The sequence below is a fragment of the Moschus berezovskii genome, chromosome 12, assembly GCF_049115385.1.
Source record: "Moschus berezovskii isolate FMDL1 chromosome 12, NW_MosBer_1.0, whole genome shotgun sequence".
In the NCBI taxonomy this organism is placed as follows: Eukaryota; Metazoa; Chordata; class Mammalia; order Artiodactyla; family Moschidae; genus Moschus; species Moschus berezovskii.
Window position 1 is genome coordinate 78,318,490 of NC_142471.1, and position 20,115 is coordinate 78,338,604.

A 20,115-nucleotide genomic window follows, 5' to 3' on the forward strand; every position below is an offset into this window, starting at 1 on the left:
AATAAAAACTGATCTGAAAGGCTATATAAAATCCACACACAACTTTGACAAGTTTTCCTTTTCCTAGATTGAGGGCTGAGAACCATCCAGATGCCAAGCTTTCTGGTACAAGTCACACAGTGCAGGAGCTACGCTGGCATCTACAGATGGCAAATAACGGCCATCCTGTGGACATCACAGGTGCTGTGGGTAACACAATGCTTTATATTTGGAGGTCAGAATTTTACTAGCTGGGTGTGTACCAGACAGACTGTAAGGTGTTTAAAAAGGGAATAAATAGGACTAAAATTAGTGAATACAGGACTAAACATGAAAAGACCAGGCTTCAAAATTAATATCCAGTTAAAGACAGGGAGTGGCTGTAAAAGTGGGCATTTTGCTTTGATCAAGGGAAGGCCATGTTTCTTGCTGTTGGCAGCAACAAGAAAGTTGCTAATGCAACGGAAAGAACGAGTACACCCAAGGGTGAGGGCACAGCCATGGCAACACCACCCCAGAGGAGACCAAAGGGGCCAAAGCACAAAGTGCAGATGGAGGGGCTGGCACAGAACAGATGGGAGGGCCCCGGGTGTTGCTCGGGTCCACAGCTCCATCGTGCACTGTCATGGACCCCAAGGGCATGGCTGGTGTCGGCAGGCACCCACTGAACACCCTTTCCAGGGGGCCACTGTCGACAGAAGGCTGCATCTGAGCAATCCAAAGCATCCACTGAAAACAGTGCTCCAGTAAAGAACTTGACCTATTTGTCAAAAAAGTAAACTATTTTGAGCAACTATTATGAACTAGTGGGAAAAACCCAAGACTTCCATTCATACTTTTATAAACAAACACATTAAAATGATAGAAGCACCATGTTTAAAGGAATATTCACAGAAACCCAAAGAATATTTCTGTGATGTGAATATTTTACTGAGAAGGGCAGTAGCTAAGCTGTAGGTATCTACAAACCCAAATGCTTGATCAAATTTGAAGAGCTCTGGCTCAATAATAAAATCATGCATTGCAGGTTCACAAATTTATTTAAGATTGTTTCCTATAAGCATTTTAATCATGGTCTATGTGAAGTCAAACAAGAAGTGTTTGTATAATGAATTATGTAGGGAACTTTTAACTACAGATACAAGACATCAAGAATATATTCACTTTTTGGTTTATTAAAACAAAGCTACATCTCTGTGCTTATTACAATATATTAACAGGCGTAAAAATCAATCCACATTTCCAATCAGTTTCATTCACAACATCACACCATGCTATTTTATGGTACTTTATAATCAATCTTTTTACAACAATCTAACATTTCTTTGTACAACAGGCAAACAGTTTAACACCTTCCATCAAGGCATTTCAGAACTTCAGATGTTTAGAAATAAAGTCAAAAGTCTCTTTCAAATGCCATCATTTTGTATTACACTGAAATGCCAGATGCCAAGTCTCAAGTTCCTAAAATGAGTGCTTTAAAAAACAGATTTACATCCAAATTAAGTCTTATAGACCTCAGCGGTAGGTCCTGTCATTTCTAAACACTAGAACTATTTGTGGATAAAAAGCTGCGTTTGATTGTGCAATATCTTCTGCTAGGTCTGACTTAAAATCTTAATTTTTTACCCCAATTAATTCTAGTGTTAATTTTGCTCCTTTCAGTTAAAAACCCAGACACATTGAGGGCTGATCTTTCATCAAAGAGCTCTGACTACCTATATGATAGTTTTCTGTGCTTACTGTCTCCAGGGGAGGAAGTACACATTCATTAAACACAATGTTTGATCGTACAAAATGCACACAGAAATGCCTCTGTACCACCTGGCAGTTATGGTCTTGTCCTCTTACAGAAATACATAACATAGTGTTTCCCAAAATGTTTTCTGTGAACCTCAGGAGAGGTTCATAGGGGTGTTCCAAAGGGGAAAAAGGCTCTGGGGTCACAGATTGGGAAATGCTGGGTTAATACAGGCTTGGTACCGGCAGGCCCTGAGCCCTTACTGTGCTAAAGTGCACTGTGAGTTTCTAGGAATGAGGGTTCATGTGCAAATTAATTTTACCAGCAACACTTTTTCTACAAAACACCTAAGAACATCTCATAGAGCACTCATACGCACAGAGAACTCTGGGAAATGGTTTGCTCCTCAGATTGGAAATTCCACAATCTGAGTTTACATTCACTGCGGTCCCTGATGCGTTTTCTCCACTCACCCTTGTGACTTCACGAGATTTCACAGACTCGCAGTCCTTTCTGTTTCTAGTTCTACACACCTCATGCTACTTCCTCCCTTTTCTCTTAAGAGTGAAAGTGCCTTCTTCTCTTTTGAATTTCTTAGGACTTTCTCATTTTGAAAGAGTGTAGCTTCATATTGCTATCATTGGATCTTTTTGTTTGCTTTTTAACTCGACTCACAGTCTGTCTTCCCCTGGAGGGCATGCATTTCAGTATTATAGAAATGCAGTAAACGGTAATAAATTATTTACAAGCACCTAGTTCGTTTAATCTTAAATGAAAGCCATTCACTTTTGGAAAACAAGGAGAATAAATCTTTTAGCAATACAGTGGTATCTGGAAGCCTTACTGGGATGATGGATGTTTGTTCAGTAATGAGGCACTAAAGAATAAGCTGTGCTAAAATTAACTCGAGGGTGAGCTTGTCTGGATGAGCAGAACTTTGGTTGAGATATGTCTTCCTTAGAAAAGGTTTTCAAAGCACCAGTTAATTACAGAAAGCATGCATATTTATTCTCACAGTGAGTTAAGTGGTGAGAGAGCTAGCAAATCATACATTGCATTCCCCAAAGCATCTGAGTAGATTTCTAGAAAACAAACCAACTGAAAGGGAAAATAGAGCCAGAGAAGCCATTGCTCCCTACTCAGGCTGTCGAAGCAGCAGCTCTTAGTGGAAGTCGCAGGCGGGGCAGCAGAGTCCACAGGGAGGTCAGTCCCAACCTTGACTTAGACAGTCTGAGTAACCCTTGGTCTATAATTTCATGGATGAGTAAAAAAGCCTAGTGAAACGTTTGCTTACCTAGATAAGGAACACACAAGGGGATAAATAAGCCTCCCTGGCTGTTCCCCAAAACACAGAGCTCAATCCTATTTAAGATGTAAAATGGAATGTAACACAGTGAAGATCCCACTCCACATCAGAGCTGCTGCAGCACTGACAATGGCTTAATGGGATGTGAGCTCCTATTAAGAAAACATGTTTTAAACGCAGAATTTGAGAAGAGTGGAAGAAAATCACAACAGCATGGCATTATTGCTCCGAGTTTCAAAAATTTCATACAATGTGAAATACCGATCAGTATTTTTCCCTCTCTCAACACACACAGAATACTCACAAGACATTATTAGTGTTTAAAATTCAAGCTGATAAAAGTATAAACTTAATTCTCAGTACCTTTCTATTAAATTATAAGATTACCTGCAGTATTTGTCAGGAAAAATTCCTAATTCCATAATACCATGGAGAGAAGAAGAAATAGTCAGCTATTAGAAAACATTTTATATCACATGATCTTTCAGAAATCACCATCATTACCACAATTAGCAAATAATTATGATCCCTGCTCACAAAAAAGGCACCTACCTGTTATGAACAATTTTTCATAATTATTTGCCACTATATGGCATCAGGGTTTAGGAAAATAACCCACACACATTTTAAAGAACCATGGTTTTCTTTTTCTCAAAGTTAAAAAAATCTACAAATGCCTCTAACCATCTGCCAGTCTGCAGGGCCATCACATATGTGATGTACCACCCACAGGTGGTATTCTACCCAACTTGAGTGGGTACCAGCCACTCAAAAGTGTGCAACCAGTCTGCAGAACATAAGAGGCCTGGGTCATGAGTCTGCAGCCAGAGCACTTGACACTAACACAGGCGATCAGGTCAAGCTAATAAATTAGGACAGTTGCTACCTCCAAGAAACAACTGTACCTGAGAAGCAGGTACTACCTGAGGCAGGAGGTGGGGGGAGGTGTGGCAGGGAAGGGACACAGCCATAAAACAGGAGTTGTTCCTAAATACTTGCTGGTCATTTAAAACTCAATGGCACTTTTTCACTTGAGCAAACATTTTCAAAGTCAATTTTCCGGCGAAGTTTATCTTGAATTTCACCAGCCAAATTTATTTCCTAGTACGAGCTGATTGGTCAGATTACCTCTATTCCTGATCTAAATTAATATTGTGTTTTCACTTAGCTCTTAAAACACTTTCTATACCTGACTACAATGGACAGCACAGTGACACCTATGTGTTAGAATAGCCCATTCATTTTTAAAGCACTTTACAAGGAAAAAAATGTTCCCATTTAACAGTTAGCTATAATTGACATAGATAAAACCAAAATAAAAAAGGAAAAAAAATGAAAAAAACAAAAAACAGTGAATGGATGACGCAATTATTTTTAAAGGAAGCATTAATCAATACATATACCAACAAATTACCTGACAGCATTAAGTGTACTAAACAAGATTCAGTTTTAGAATCAACTACATGTGTGTCCATCACAGTAATAAGTCCCTAACTGTTATATTTAGAATATAAATCTTTAATAAACTCCAAAATTTCATTTTGCAATCTATTGATCATGAACTGCAAACGGAGGCTGGGGCCCCCATGGGTGTGATCTGTAGGCTGTTGTGTCACCTCAGTGTCCAACAATCACAGATCACGGAGGGGAGAAGGCACTTGTCTTCCAGAAGGTTGCATCAGGACAGGTCAGGCCCTGACCACACGATGGCACCGTCCACTCTCGTGCCACAGGCGGAGCCTACAAGGAACTGGTCCCACCCCCTTCACTTGCCAGAGGTGCCCGAAGTTACCTACAGCACCACAAAACTCAGAATATATTCCAGGAGTTTTTGCCGGTTGCATTGAGGTAGAAAAGTGCTGCTGAGTTCTAAAACAGACACTCTCTTTTGTTTGGTCTCTTTGAAAACCTAGGGAGAAAGTTTAGATTAAATTAAAGACAAACAAAAAAGGGTAAGGGGGCGGGGAGCCATCTCTGTCACCAACCCTTACTTGATGTGCAGTAAGGCACATAAAGCCATACCCAGGCTTTAAGAAAATGTACATGTAGGGTGTGTGTGAGCGCAGGGTAGGAAGGTTACGGGGATGGGGGATTATGCGGGCAGGTGTGGGGCTTACTAATGTACTAGATTTCAAATTTTATGTTAGAATAAAGTCACAGAAGAGTTCCTTACAAAGATCACTAGTACCTCCATGGAACTCATGTCCCAAGTAATTTGTGAAGATAAAGGATACCTGAGGATAATTCTAGCAATACTGGTAAAAACACAAGAAAATAACTGAAAATCATATGGCATAATTAACATCCACACCAAAACTGCAGTAGAATCTTGAAACACATGGACACCTTCATTTAGGATGAAGATGAAAACCAGGACAGTTTTGGAACATGCAAATAAATCTGTACGGAGGGGCCTCACCTTCAATATGCCCCTCCTCCTCCCAATCCCCAGAAATGCCTGCATGATTAATTCTGCATAAACGGCTTCTCTCAGGGTCCAGCCCAACACAAAGGTGACTCAGACAGACTAGATCTAAACAGAGAGAGGACAGAAGTGAACACACGCTCTTATACCATAAGCGGTGGACACTCACCCCGATATCCTTAAACATTTTCACAGCGTTCTTCACAAGACAGTAAGTGGCGCTCTCAGCTGTGGAGAAAGAATCAGGTCCTGTCAAATGTTTAGGCCCAGGGACAATGAAAACCCCAATATCCACGGGAAGAGAGTGTAGGAGGCTGGGAGGAGGTCAGAGCAAGTCTGAGGACTGCACCAAGCTCCCTTTTCTACCAGTCGCCTGTGAGGCCACAAAGGCTCTGCTCTTTCTTTAAATTTACTCTGTCATCTTTTGGGGGCAGGGGGATGGAGAGAGGGGTAGGGAGAGAAAGAGAAAAAGGGAGGGAGGAAGGGGAGGAGGCAGGGAAGGACAGAGAGAAGAGGAAGGGAAAAAGAAATGCCCAAAACATCCATCTTGAAGGCTTTTTGTGAGACTCAAATGAGCCAGAATGTAGAAGATCTTTTAAACCGTGCAGGAATGCACAGCTGACTCCTACTGCAGTGGAGCCAGAAACAGCGCAAGCCCAGAGGTCAGCAAAAAGGACCTCGAAACCCAGGCTGCCCTTTAACTAGCTGCATGATCTGGAATAGCGTCCTCATCTCTAAAGTGAGGTGATTCTGGGTCATGATCTCAATCTAGAGATACAGCTATAGATGGACCTATACATCTCTCTATATACCAATCTGTAGAGTTCCAGCTATCCCTAGATAAACATCTAGTGATCGATTATCTCTAGATCCCTCATGGCTTTAAAAATGATTGAGTCAAAGTAGCTGCAGTCCTAAAGCATAACTGTAGAGAATGCTACTCCCACCTCAATCACACCTTTTCCATAAGAGACAGAACCAGGTGCCGGCCAGGGTGGGGCAGGCAACAGAGGCACACACTGCTGCTGGGAGTTCCCGGCTTTAGCACTCGGAACCGTTGGACCACACCTACTAATGCCAAACACACCACACCCTGCGAACAGGCAATTCTCCTATACAGGCCAACATAAATGAGTCCATTTGTTCACCCAAGGACACACTCAAACATGTTCACAGGAGCACTATTCAGAGGAGCTCTGAACTGCAAAACCCAAATATTTATACAGTTCAGTTCAGTTCAGTTGTTCAGTCGTGTCCGACTCTTTGCGACCCCGTGGACTGTAGTCTACTAGGCTTCTCTGTCCATGGGATTCTCCAGGCAAGAATACTGGAGTGGGTTACCGTTTCCTTCTCCAGGGGATCTTCCTGACCCAGGGATCGAACCCGGGTCTCCCGCATTGGAGGCAGACCTCCAATATACAGTGGTATACTACAACACAACAAGAATAAACAGCTACATGCAACAACATGTATGAATCTCGCACAATGTTAGGAGAAAACTGCCAGACATGAGTATATAATCTGCGTAATTCAATTTATACAACACACCCGAAGAGGCAGTAGGAGCAGTCCATGGAGTGAGAGGTCAGAATAATTTTGCATTCCTTTTTTCCAGCTATCTGCAATAAGCAGATTCCTGTAGTCAAAAACGACATAACTTTCAAAAGAAGCCAAGAGAGGGGCACACATACCATACACGGCAACCCTCCTCTCTGTTCTCGTGATCAGGTATTTGTGCAGCTTCTGCAGGAATTCAGGCTCAGGAACGGGACCGCTGAAGTTGTGAATGAAGATGGCGGCAGAGCTGTAGGCCTCCAGCAGAGGCCCAAGGAGCCTCTGCAGGAAGGTGATGAACTGCTGGTGCTCCTTGGACTGGCTCACCTGGGAGGAAGAGAGTGGGAGACCCAGTTGTGATGGGGACAGAGGCACGTCCTTGAAGCACCAGCAGCTCAAGAAGACGGTCCATCACTGTCCCACAGAGAAGCAGCCTACTGCTCCGTGGGCTCAGAATCGCCCCTGGAGATGACCGCTGGTTTTGAAATGTGTTCTTTATTGTAACAGGTGATTTTCATAGTATTTGAGGTTTACGTTCATTGAACAGCTGCCTAGAAAAAACCGGTTGTACTTGAACGACATAATTATGACATACTGTCATCACTGAAAATGGCTGGTCCCCAGGCTGGACCCTTTGAAGCCTGGCTCAGGAGTCACTCAAGTGCACAAAAGGCCACATGCCAGACCCCTGACATCATCTCAGACCCTCCCAGCCCTCATAGCCCGCCACTCCCACGTGGTCTCTGGCCCACAGTCCAGCACCACAGGAAAAGGTGGTGCTGGTGATGGGGTGCTCTGGGAAGTGGGGCTCTCAGTGTCCCCAAAAAAGTGCACATTCAGATAAGCCTCCCTGGGGCAAGATTACTGCCCAATTTTGAAACTAGTTATACCTAAAAGGAAAAAACCCCAAAAGTCACTTGGACTCTGCTGACTCTGTATGCCTATGTATGTCTGTGTGTCTGTGCATGCATGCATGCATGTATGTGTGTGTGTGTATTACCCCACTGCAAAGAAAGCAATCCACTTAGGGTATTCAGAAAAGTAGGGTCATTATTACTAATTGCTAAAATTACAAATTAGACAAAATCGCTTTTTCTAAAGCAGGGACAATCAATCTTTTAAAAATCATATTTTCTGATAGGATTTGTTTAAATGAAGGCAAAGAGCTTGATGTGTGAAATTCTGGGAGCGATGGCAAGATGGAACACGACTCAAACAGTGCAACTGGGCCAGCGGCAGTGGAACATGAACGACTCCTTTCCCTCACCTGGCACGGCACCGCCTTGCCTTGGTGATGCCTGAACAGAACCTCTGCCTCTTCAGCAGTGAGTGCAGGGGTGGCCAGCGGTCTGCACCCGTGCACTCTGGCGAGGGGGTCATGACAGGTATCATCTATGACGTTCATCTTCCTGAAAGTTGAGACTCTTGTCTCTTCTTCCATTATCTATACCCCAGACTGAATCTTTTCAGGTATTAATTCAATTCAGTTTCAGTGTCTTAACTGGGCAGGAAGTACCACGGCCAGTTTGTGAGCTCTCTGAGTACGTCACCAGAGTCCCAGTTTTTAAGCACCTTGTCAATCTGTGGCAACCTGAGCCAACTCAGCACTGTGGTGTCCACCCAGATTCTTCACCCAAGTACCTTCAGGTAGCAATCTCGTTGCTCCTCACCAAAATCGCTGTCTTCATCTTCTTCATCACTTCTCCAAGACAAAGGTTCCGGAAGCTTCTTGTCCCACTGCTGCTCGGCAAGACCAGGACTGATATCTTCCTGATCGTCTTGCTATGTCAGGGAGATGACCAACAGTTACTAAATATGCACAAGCACACAAACACCCGCCCAGCCGGACCCCAAAGTCGTCCTCTCTCATGACCTCCCCTACTCTGTTCTGTCCAGCCATTCATGACATCAATCCACCACCCTCTCCAAACCCAAAATCACTTGGGAGACAGCAGGGGAGGAAAGATGAAAAGAAAGAGTGAGGGTGAAAGCTACCAGACACACCAATTAAAGTACCATCAGCTCTGCTAAACTGGTATCTATTTTCCCAGGCCACATCCTTTATACAAAAGCTGCCAAAATTAAAACAAAATCTCAAAGAAGAAAAATGCACACATGAAAGCAACAAGCACATGGATATGCAGAAGATCTGGTCTTGGAACACAGGCTTCTGGATGCCATGGAACCAAGTCAAGATACGCTCTATGCAACAGCAGTTACATAAAAGGAAGCAAAATAATATTAAACCATTCCGAAAGACATTTACTCTCCCCATGCCTATTCTTCCCATCTCATTGGACATGACTCTCTCTATATATACACACACACACACACACACACACACACACACACACACATCAAATGGAATCGTTGGTAAAGCAGGTGGTAGAAAAGATAATAAAGAGCAAGAAACTAAAGGCAAACAAAGGCAAGCTCGTCTTCTTACCTCCGCCACTATAAGAATGCCATACTGGATAAACCTGCCCACTGTTTCATGGCAAATTTGGTAAAAGGTCTGGCAGGGCTGCAAAGAAAAGGCATTTCAGTGTAAATGTCATGGTCTTCCACTTATTTTTTTTAAAGACAGAAGACAGCGTACAAAGTGGCTGCCAAATACTTCCATGGTATCACCTGCCTCACTCCACTAGTCAAGCACTAAGATTTCCGACGCCACCCTCTTGACAAACTCACACTGTGGACAAAGTCTGAGAAGAGACCTTGTTACCTGACTGGCAGAGTGCCCAACGAGGCACCACCTGCAGACGGAGCTCCTGAGCTGAGTCCCCCCGAGCCCCACCTCTCCAGTATAGTGCGGCCTCAGAAGGGCTATGTGTGCGGCCTCAGAAGGGCTACGTGTCCGGCCCCTACACCTATTTTTTTCCTTTATAAGACAATTTCCCTGTAAAATCTATCTTACAGTAAATGCTGTACACAAGGTGGTGCATGAGGAAATGCAATATGTATTCAAGTAATTTAGAAAAAAGCCCAATTATGAAAGACAACGTCCACCTTGAGAGCCTTATCTACCCTTTTCTCTCCCATCCTGCCCCCCAGATTCATGCGAAACAGGTTCCACAGCAGGACACAAATATAACATATACAGACAATGCTGTGGAGGAGGGCTGTATTCCCAACACCTGTACTCAGAAATGTCCCAGGACACATTCCCATAAGTGGAAAACAACAGACTTTAAAATAAGAATTTTAGGTATTGATGACTTTGAGGGAAAAAAAACATCTCTCTATTGCTTAATACGTATGCCTCATTATAAATGTCTAGAAGTGTTTAAATATAACATAAATGCTCGTTAGTTCTGCTGGGCCTTAATTTCCCCATTTGGAGGAGGGGCTGAGCAGATGAGTTTTAAGACTGTTTCTGATTCTCATCTTCTAGGATTCTCTCATCTATGGGTGGGCATGTTAACCATTTACAAACCCCTGACCCAGTGGCTTACGCATGATAAGAGGTTCTGTGCCTCTGGATCTGAGTGACGGAGAACGCTGAGCCCTTGGAGCCAGCACAGCACAGGAAGGGTTCTCTGGAGCACTGACCCCAAGAGCAAACTAAGACAGTAACAACACAGTGGTCTGGTGGTCACTGAGACCCAGGAGGATGTGAAGCTTCAGTGATAGACCAAAAATTCTCTAAGAGGGAAGCATTTTGTTTTCATTAAGATGCTCAAGAATAAGAGAAGAGGAGACACTAAAGAGTCTTCACATACCAGAGAGATGGTGCCTTCATTGGAGAGCAGATAGCACAGGCTGGCAGCCTTGCGTACCAGCTGCTCCTGGCTGATCAAGCTGGGAGACGCAGGCCCTCCTGGGCCCCTCTTCTTCAGAACTGCGTAAAGGCTGCAGGCTGAGAAAGTAAAAGCGTCAGCGCAGCTGCAGCCTTAGGTCTCCAAGAAAAACCTTGGAGAGGCTCAGACTGGCTGGACTACCACAAAAGATCACTGATACATCCAAAATAATTTTCTGTGTTCACTGGAGAAATTTAAGTAAATCCCTTCAGAATTTACTTCTTCTGATTCCATGTGATCCCAACGCTGTCAAACCTTCAGAAGCTTCCCCTCTGCTCTCCGTCTCCTCTGCTCCCTCCACTCACTTCACTGCCACAAGTCTCACCTCACCTAGATTTTCAGCTCCTGGGCAGCAAGACATCTGGCCTCTCCTACTTGGTAAATCATGTAATACTATGTATACAGTAGTTCAGTTACTACTCATTGAATAGTAAATATAAAAATAAGCTATAATCAGTGAAATAGCAGATGACAATTTTCTTTCAAAACAAAACTATACCAACACATTCCCTGAAACAAGGGACTATCATCCAAACTGAAGTAGATAACATCACGTGCTTTTGGCCACTTGATTTGCAACGAAAATACTTCAGGGCCTGACATACCTATGATGGCCTCCATGATAAAGACGTGGAGCACCCCATTGCTGTAGAAGTTGAGTTCAAAGACTGATGGGATAGTTGTGCTAGGAGTAATAAAAAACTCATCGTTCTTGCTGGTGTGGGTGATTGTGATACAATTTCCCAGCAGCTGTATGGCATGCATGACTACATCTTCTGAATTTCCTGAGAAACCCAAGTCAAAATCACGAGCCAGGACTTCCTCCTTCATCACAAAGAAGTCTTCCACCAATGTGGAGAGGTCAATTCCCTATAAAAACAGACAGAAGTGGTCTCATGAGAACACAAAACCCACTTCTCAAAAGATGGAGAGAGTGCCCGAAGGATTTTTTTCCCCTTGCCTTGGCTTTCCTGAAGTTTGCTGTCAGGAGAGAAAAAAAAAAAAGGCAAAACACCAGAGTAAAGAAAGTTAGAAAAGTGGTTAAAAAGCTATCCTCCAGGAATGTCAAGATATTTCATGTCCAAAGCAAACTCTAGCCACAAAACATGATGTAGCATGTAAGATCTCAAAGGGAAAAAGCCACCTTCTGAAAAGAAGCAGTACTTATTTTTTAGCAAGAATTTCTCAAATTTCTTAGCGGGTATTTATATATTGGCACTACGTTTGGTGTTCAGAATATGACTGTGACAGAGACAGACATACAGTCTTTCCCATCACAGGGCTTAGACAAGTGTATTGTAGGAAAACAGAGCGCAAGTCCTAAATACAAGTCAAATAGCTTGGAAACCATTAGCAATCAGAATACTTTCTATGTGTCGATAGACATGCCTTATTTCCGTTAACTGTATTCCTCAAAGAATGCCTTACTGTCAGATAAAACAGTCTCTGAGGCTTTTTTCATATAGATGTCTTCCTCCATTGTGTTGTAAGCCCCTGTGGGCAGAGTCCTTAGATCATTTTACTCTTCACCTCACAGGACTATGCTTCCCTGGTGGCTCAGATGGTAAAGAATCTGCTTGCAATGCAGGAGACCTGGGTTCGATCCCTGGGTTGGGAAGATTCCCCTGGAGAAGGGAATGGCTGCCCACTCCAGTATTCTTGCCTGGAGAATTCCATGGACAGAGGAGCCTGGCAGGTTACAGTCCATGGGGTCGCAAAGAGTCGGACACAACTGAGCAACTTTCACTCACAGGACTAGCTGGAAGGGAGCCAAATCTATCAGTGGACAAGCATCTGAAAAGCTGACAGAGCATTTCCCTGCTTTCTGTTGAACTCCAGTGACACTGCAGACATACCTGCCTGTGTCTGTAGAGGAGCAGACAGGCCACGATGTGTGTTGACATAATAGCACAGGACTTGCTAGCAGCTGGAAGGCAAACACAAATCTTTTAGTTGTGCTTTTTTAATATAGCTGAAACTTTTTAAAAAGTACCTAAATCTTAAAAAAAAAAAAAAAGTATTTTAATTAGGAGCATTTAAAACTATAAATGGCTGGATGGCATCACAGACTCAATGGACATGAGTTTGAGTGAACTCTGGGAGTTGGTGATGGACAGGGAGACCTGGCGTGCTGTGATTTATGGGGTCACAAAGAGTCGGACACGACTGAGCGACTGAACTGAACTGAAAACTATAAAAGTCCTCTACCATGTTTCTTATACCTGATTCACCAAAGGGAAATCACAATTTGCTCTGGACCAGTGGAAGTTCATTAGAGATCATTGCTCATATAATAGAATTCAGTCAAAGATAGGTCTACCCTCAACCCAGAAACCGATTTTAACTTCCTCTTTTCAACCTGGACCACAGGCAGGTCAGAGGTAGGAAGGAAGGGGACAGACAGACATCTGTCCATAACTCAATATTCCAAATTTGTAGAAATTTATAATCATATAAATCAAATATGAGAACATCTATGGAATAATCTAAGATAAAGACACCATTTGTGGGTTTTCTGAGATGATAATGAATTCATGAATACTTCATTCATAATTAATGTTATCTCCAGTGTTTAAGAAACAAAAAAGTTCCCAGTACCACATATATTTGGCTTTTAAAAAGTATATTTAAAAAGCTTTCATAATACTTGTTTTATAAATGGAAAATAGCACAAAACTGCAATAACAACAAAATATTTTTATAGACTAGACGGCAACCCATCTGGTCATCTGGGTAGCGGGTTTTATCTTTACTCTCCAGTTTTTCAACATTTAAGGATGTATTATTTTCAGCATTCAGGATTTAAGCAGAGACTCCACCAGACATCCTCAGAAAAGAGGATCTTGGTCCAGAGTAAAACAGTAGCAGCAGCAGCTAGACAGAAAGGAGCAAGATGCGGTAAGGATGCCTCCACACTGACAGCAAGTGCGGAGGGCCTAATCTGATGGGGAGGAGGCACAGGGAAGGGCGAAGAAATCCCAAGCTACTGCTGCTTCTGATCTTACAGCAGCCTCTACAACGTAATACAATGCTGCCGTTTGCAACGTAAGGATGGCTAATTCTGCGTGTAGCTCGCTCCACTCTGATTCACTCCCACTTGCATTATCAGTGTACAACCATCCCACTAAGAAGAGCAGAACCTCTTTAGATACAGAGCCAAACACCCAATGTGTAGTCCCCACAGCCAGAACAAAGCTTTACATGCAAAAGACACACAATATTTACCAAGTAAAAAGGATCACGAGGTCACAGCGGAAAGGGACGTGCAACCACAAACCTAGAAGCTGTACCACAAATGGGTTCAAAGAGACTAATTCATGAGTATCTACTAATTATCTGGCACTGTGTGAGATGTTTCATTCAGTTATCTCAAATCCTCTCAGCATGATCTTCCCTCTAATAACTTACTTAGTACCCTCTGTGTGTTAGTTCTAGAACCAGAAGTAGAATCTAACTTTGGCAGATTCCAAAACCTGTGTGGTTTGCACTGCATCACACTGAATCTGAACTACGGAATGAAAGAGTGGAATTCTACTCACTGAAGAGAATGTGCTCAGCCAGATGTGCAATCAATCTTCTTCGGCAGGACTCATCTGTTGCATTTCTGGACTCGTTAATGGATGTGTCTGTACCTTCATCAGCAGCATCACTGGGTCTAAAAAGTTTTTTGTTTTTTTTTTAATTAGACTTCTATAACCCCAATCTTTCACAAAGCAAATGACATGAGACACAAATGTAGAAAATACTTTAAACTACTATTCTAAATTTAAACCACAAAGACATTATTTCTATGAGTTGTTTTACTCAAAAATATACTTCATTATAGGCTTCCCTGGTGGCTCAGATGGTAAAGAATCTGCCTGCAATGCAGGAGATCCAGGTTCGATCCCTGGGTCAGGAAGATCCCCTGGAGAAGGGAATGGCTACCCACTCCAGTATTCTTCCCTGGAGAATTCCATGGACAGAGGAGCCTGGTGGGCTACAGACCATGGGGTTGCAAAGAGTTGGCCACAACTGAGTAACTAACACACACATACCTCATTATATTTAAGACACTGTCCTGAACACAACATGTTATTTATTTATGACTAAGTAATCTCTTGGTACATCACTTTCAGAACTCACTGGCAGAAAGAATGCATAAAACAAGAAGCTCCATTTTAAAACAGTTTCAAAAATTCGATATTTGAACATATAAAAAGAAAGGCTTAATATTTCTCTAAGTGACCGTTTGATGTGAATTCTGGAAAATTCACATAAACTCTTCTACATGTTACATGAATGGGCAATATGCATAAGCTAAACTACTACCAAAAAGAACTTTCAAGTATTCAAAAACAGAAATCAAATAAGAACTCATATATGATTCACAAAATCAGGATTTTAAGATCCAAATAATCAAAAACCTTCAAACACATTATTTCAAGATCCTTTACTAGACCAAGAAAAAAATTACTCAAGTGAGGAAGTAAAAACAAGAATATAAACATCCTTAAGAAAGTTAACCAATTTTTTCCATGTAATATAAGAAATCCGTGTGTGCTGAGTCACTTCAGTCATGTCTGACCTCTTTGCAACCCTATGGACTTTGTAGCCTGCCAGGCTCCTCTGTCCATGGGATTCTCCAGGCAAGAATACAGGAGTGGGTTGCCATGCCCTTTTCCAGGGGATCTTCCTGACCCAGGGATCGAACCAGTATCTCTTATATCTCCTGCAGTGGCAGGGCAGTCTCTTTACCACTGGCGCCACCTGGGAAGCCTGATATAAGAAATAACAGATATTCAGTTCAGTTCATTCAGTCGCTCAGTCACATCTGACTCTTCGTGACTCCATGGACTGCAGTGTGCCAGGCCTCCCTGTCCAGCACCAACTCACAGAGTTTACTCAGACTCATGTCCATTGAGTCGGTGATGCCATCCAACCATTTCATCCTATGTTGTCCCCTTCTCCTCCCACCTTCAATCTTTCCCAGCATCAGGGTCTTTTCAAATGAGTCAGTTCTTCGCAACAGGTGGCCAAAGCAATGGAGTTTCAGCTTCAGCATCAGTCCTTCCAATGACTGATCTCCTTTAGGATGGACTGGTTGGACCTCCTTGCAGTACAAGGGACTCTCAAGAGTCTTCTCCAACACCACAGTTCAAAAGCATCAATTTTTTGGCGCTCAGTTTTCTTTATAGTCCAACTCTCACATCCATACATGACCACGGGAAAAACCATAGCCTTGACTAGACGGACCTTTCCTGGCAAAGGAATGTCTCTGCTTTTTAATATGCTATCTAGGTTGGTCATAACTTTTCTTCCAAGGAGTAAGCATCTTTTAATTTCATGGCTGCAATCACCATCTGCAGCGATTTTGGAGCCCCCAAAAAATAAAATCAGCCACTGTTTCCACTGTTTCCCCATCTATTTGCCATGAAGTGATGGGACCAAATGCCATGATCTTTGTTTTCTGAATGTTGAGTTTAAGCCCACTTTTTCACTCTCCTCTTTCACTTTCATCAAGAGGCTCTTTAGTTCTTCTTCACTTTCTGCCATAAGGGTGGTGTCATCTGCATATCTGAGGTTATTGAGATTTCTCCCAGCAGTCTTGATTCCAGCCTGTGCTTCTTCCAGCCCAGCGTTCTTCATGATGTACTCTGCATAGAAGTTAAATAAGCAGGGTGACAATATACAGCCTTGATGTACTCCTTTCCCTATTTGGAACCAGTCTGTTGTTCTATATCCAGTTCTAACTGTTGCTTCCTGACCTGCATACAGATTTCTCAAGAGGCAGGTCAGGTGGTCTGATAGTCCCATCTCTTTCAGAATTTTCCATAGTTTGTTGTGATCCACACAGTCAAAGGCTTTGGCATAGTCAATAAAGCAGAAATAGATGTCTTTCTGGAACTCTGTTGCTTTTTCCATGATCCAGCAGATGTTGGCAATTTGATCTCTGGTGCCTCTGCCTTTTCTAAATCTAGCTTGTACATCTGGAAGTTCATGGTTCACATACTGTTGAAGCCTGGCTTGGAGAATTTAGAGCAGGACTTTACTAGCGTGTGAGATGAGTGCAATTGTGCGGTAGTTTGAGCATTCTTTGGCATTGCCTTTTTCTGGGATTGGAATGAAAACTGACCTTCTCCAGTCCTGTGGCCACTGCTGAGTTTTCCAAATTTGCTAGCATATTGAATGCAGCACTTTCACAGCATCATCTTTTAGGATTTGAAATAGCTCAACTGGAATTCCATCACCTCCACTAGCTTTGTACGTAGTGATGCTTCCTAAGGCCCACTTGACTTCACATTCCAAGATGTCTGGCTCTAGGTGAATGACCACACCATCATGATTATCTGGGTCATGAAGATCCTTTTTGTATAGTTCTTCTGTATATTCTTGCCACCTCTTCTTAATATCTTCTGCTTCTGTTAGGTTCATACAATTTCTGTCCTTTATTGAGCCCATCTTTGCATGAAATGTTCCCTTGATATCTCTAATTTTCTTGAAGAGATCTGTAGTCTCTCCCATTCTGTCGTTTTCCTCTATTTCTTTCTTTGACTTGATCACTGAGGAAGGCTTTCTTATCTCTCTTTGCTATTCTCTTGAACTCTGCATTCAAATGGGTATATCTTTCCTTTTCACTTCTCTTCTTCGCACAGCTATTTGTAAGGCCTCCTCAGACAGCCATTTTGCTTTTTTGCATTTCTTTTTCTTGGGGATGGTCTTGATCCCTGTCTCCTCTATAATGTCATGAACCTCCATCCATAGGTCATCAGGCACTCTGTCTATCAGATCTAATCCCTTGAATCTATTTCTCACTTCCACTGTATCATCATAGGGAATTTGATTTAGGTCATACCTGAATGATCTAGTGGTTTTCCCTACTTTATTTAAGTCTGAATTTGGCAATAAGCAATTCGTGATCTGAGCCACAGTTAGTTCAGTCTTGTTTTTGCGGACTGTATAGAGCTTGTCCATCTTTGGCTGCAAAGAATATAATCAATCTGATTTCAGTATTAACCATCTGGTGATAAATCTTACCTTGAGGGAAGTATAGTTGGCAACAATGCTTGCTCCAAAGAAAGTGGAGCAGAAACAGGTTTCTGACTTTGGCTTTCTAAATATTCCTGGGAAAAGTAAAACACAATCATTTACTCCCACTGTCTCATTTCCATAAACATATATAAAATATAACTTCATCTTTAAAAAGTAAAAAGGGAGTTAATAAAAATGAGCCATACTACTGATACATAACATGAGAAATACTATCTATAGCCTAAACTATCTTCAGAAGTGCAGAATGACTCATAGAATGTTGTTAAGCATGAAATCTAAGAACTGAAGCTCCAAAGACAGGATGATGCTTAAGCAAAATCATTTAAAAATTAAGGGCAAAATTTAACTTTTCTCACATCTTCGTGAAATTAGTTGGCATTCCCAATATTATTAACAGTGACAATTGACCAACCATACCCTTTTAAAGGAAATCTGACAACCCGAAGGTCATATTATATTCAAAAGAATCTCAATTCAAAAGCAAAAACAAGAGAAGCTCTGCAGCAAAAAAAAAAAAAAAAGTGGTAAGAAATGACAAGGTCCTTAACCAGAAAGCATATAGCATAGCAGTTAGACTGCCTTAAAATAAAACCAAGAAGTGGAACAGAACGAGAGGCAGGACCTCTGTGCCTTATCTTTGGGTTCCCAACTCCCCATCCTTGTTTCTCCTTCACCAACTTGAAAATCTTAAGAATTTAAAACTGCAGGACCTCAGAAATCCACCAGCCCCAGACTTCTCCATGGGGATGTCACTCTTCCTCTGAATATGTGAGTATTAGACCCCACTCAGTGGAACAGAGCATCACCCTGGACCATCAGTGTTACCCAGCTGTGAGACGTGTTTTTAAAAATATCTCCTAAAGCAATTTCAAAATATAACATATAAAATATTGATATATGTAAAGCAATATGCAAAATTCTCATGAATTATAAAAGCATTATGAAACTGGTGTTTCCCAAAGACAGACGTTTAGTCCCCTTTGTCAACAGGCATATTTCGGTGGAAAAATTCAGGAAATACTACTCTTGTCAGAGTCTTGTTCTACAAGAGAAGAAACTGAGGCCCTAACTCACATGGAAAAGAGGTATCAGAGGCTGGTCTGGAGCCCGGATCTTTCGACACTGAGCTAGACCAATGCTTCCACACAGCTTCATCTCAACAGACACTCACCTTTAAGGAAAATGGTTGTGCAAAATCCACTCTGACACATCCGTAGTTCTTTCGTAACATTCTGATAACGCCTCTTGCTATGCTCCAGAGGCTCTCATTCTTTTTGGGTTTTCCCTAGTTGGCAATTTTGAAAGAATAGTATGGTAAGCAATAAAGCTAACAAATATGCAAATATTATTATCCAAAGATAAAGTTTATGAATTTTTTTTATGGGAACTGAAGGTTTGTCTGGAAAAATAATGAATGAAGAAGGAAAATACATATCCATTTGCTGAGATCTGTCAGAAAATGTTGAGCACTCAAAGATGCTAAAAGATGTAATGATATCACTGGGAAGGTAATTTGGCCAATGAAAAAGGAAACATTTAACACAACTTCTTTTAATGCATTGTTTATATCATTTACAAAAATACAACTGCAAACTACTGAAGGATAAAGATGACATAATAGCCTGAAACTCTGTTCTGCAGTTCTCAGATAAAATCAAAGAGATCACCTTATTGTGATCTGATGATCATGATGGTCCAAATTCATAACATTAAGCAACCAAACACCAAATTCAGCCCCAGAGTGGCCTGTAAGCCAACTGTTCATTCAGTGAGAGTTTCCTGAATATTTAACATGCATAAGGCACAATGATAGCTGTAGAATGGACAGAGGACTCAGATATGACATCATCAGACCCCATCAGGGTGAGGGAGCATATGTTCAGGATGCACACAAGCAACACAAGGAAGGGGTCTCACAAGAGAGGGAAAGATAATCATCCAGGTCTATCACTTTATTTTTTATTAGGCGTCCTTGAGTTTCCAGTATGTTTTGAGCAATAAGCTTGATATAAGTACCATGACCAGGACTTTCACACTAAGTAAGAACAAAACTAAATCCCTCTGGAACTTGCACACTGCTGGGAGGAACAGTAAGTTGGTAAAGCCATTCTGGAAAACTGTTTGGCAGCATCTACAAAACTGAATGTACCTATGTTTTATGATCTATCAATTCCACTCCTAGGTACATACTTAACAAAATGCATACATATTGTCATCAAGAGAAAGGTTTAAGAATGATCACAGCCAAACCAGGAAACCAAACTTTTTTTTCAACAGT

At 41.9% G+C, this 20,115-nt stretch overlaps 1 protein-coding gene across 6 annotated transcripts in view; it reads right to left on the reverse strand.

Moving 5' to 3' along the window:
- Positions 1–1,134: 1,134 nt before the first annotated feature.
- GPAM (glycerol-3-phosphate acyltransferase, mitochondrial) overlaps positions 1,135–20,115 on the reverse strand; it is a 71,749-nt gene continuing 52,768 nt past the window's right edge. For all 6 annotated transcript variants that reach the window (XM_055424664.2, XM_055424661.2, XM_055424663.2 and 3 more), the window contains 11 exons: positions 19,009–19,122; positions 17,823–17,908; positions 14,345–14,460; positions 12,662–12,732; positions 11,411–11,675; positions 10,728–10,864; positions 9,452–9,529; positions 8,647–8,787; positions 7,143–7,332; positions 5,621–5,679; positions 1,135–4,935 (listed from right to left, as the gene is read on the reverse strand). In XM_055424664.2, the coding sequence (XP_055280639.1) occupies positions 4,819–4,935; positions 5,621–5,679; positions 7,143–7,332; positions 8,647–8,787; positions 9,452–9,529; positions 10,728–10,864; positions 11,411–11,675; positions 12,662–12,732; positions 14,345–14,460; positions 17,823–17,908; positions 19,009–19,122 (1,374 nt within the window). In that variant the 3' untranslated portion in view covers positions 1,135–4,818. The remainder of the gene's footprint in view (positions 4,936–5,620; positions 5,680–7,142; positions 7,333–8,646; positions 8,788–9,451; positions 9,530–10,727; positions 10,865–11,410; positions 11,676–12,661; positions 12,733–14,344; positions 14,461–17,822; positions 17,909–19,008; positions 19,123–20,115) is intronic.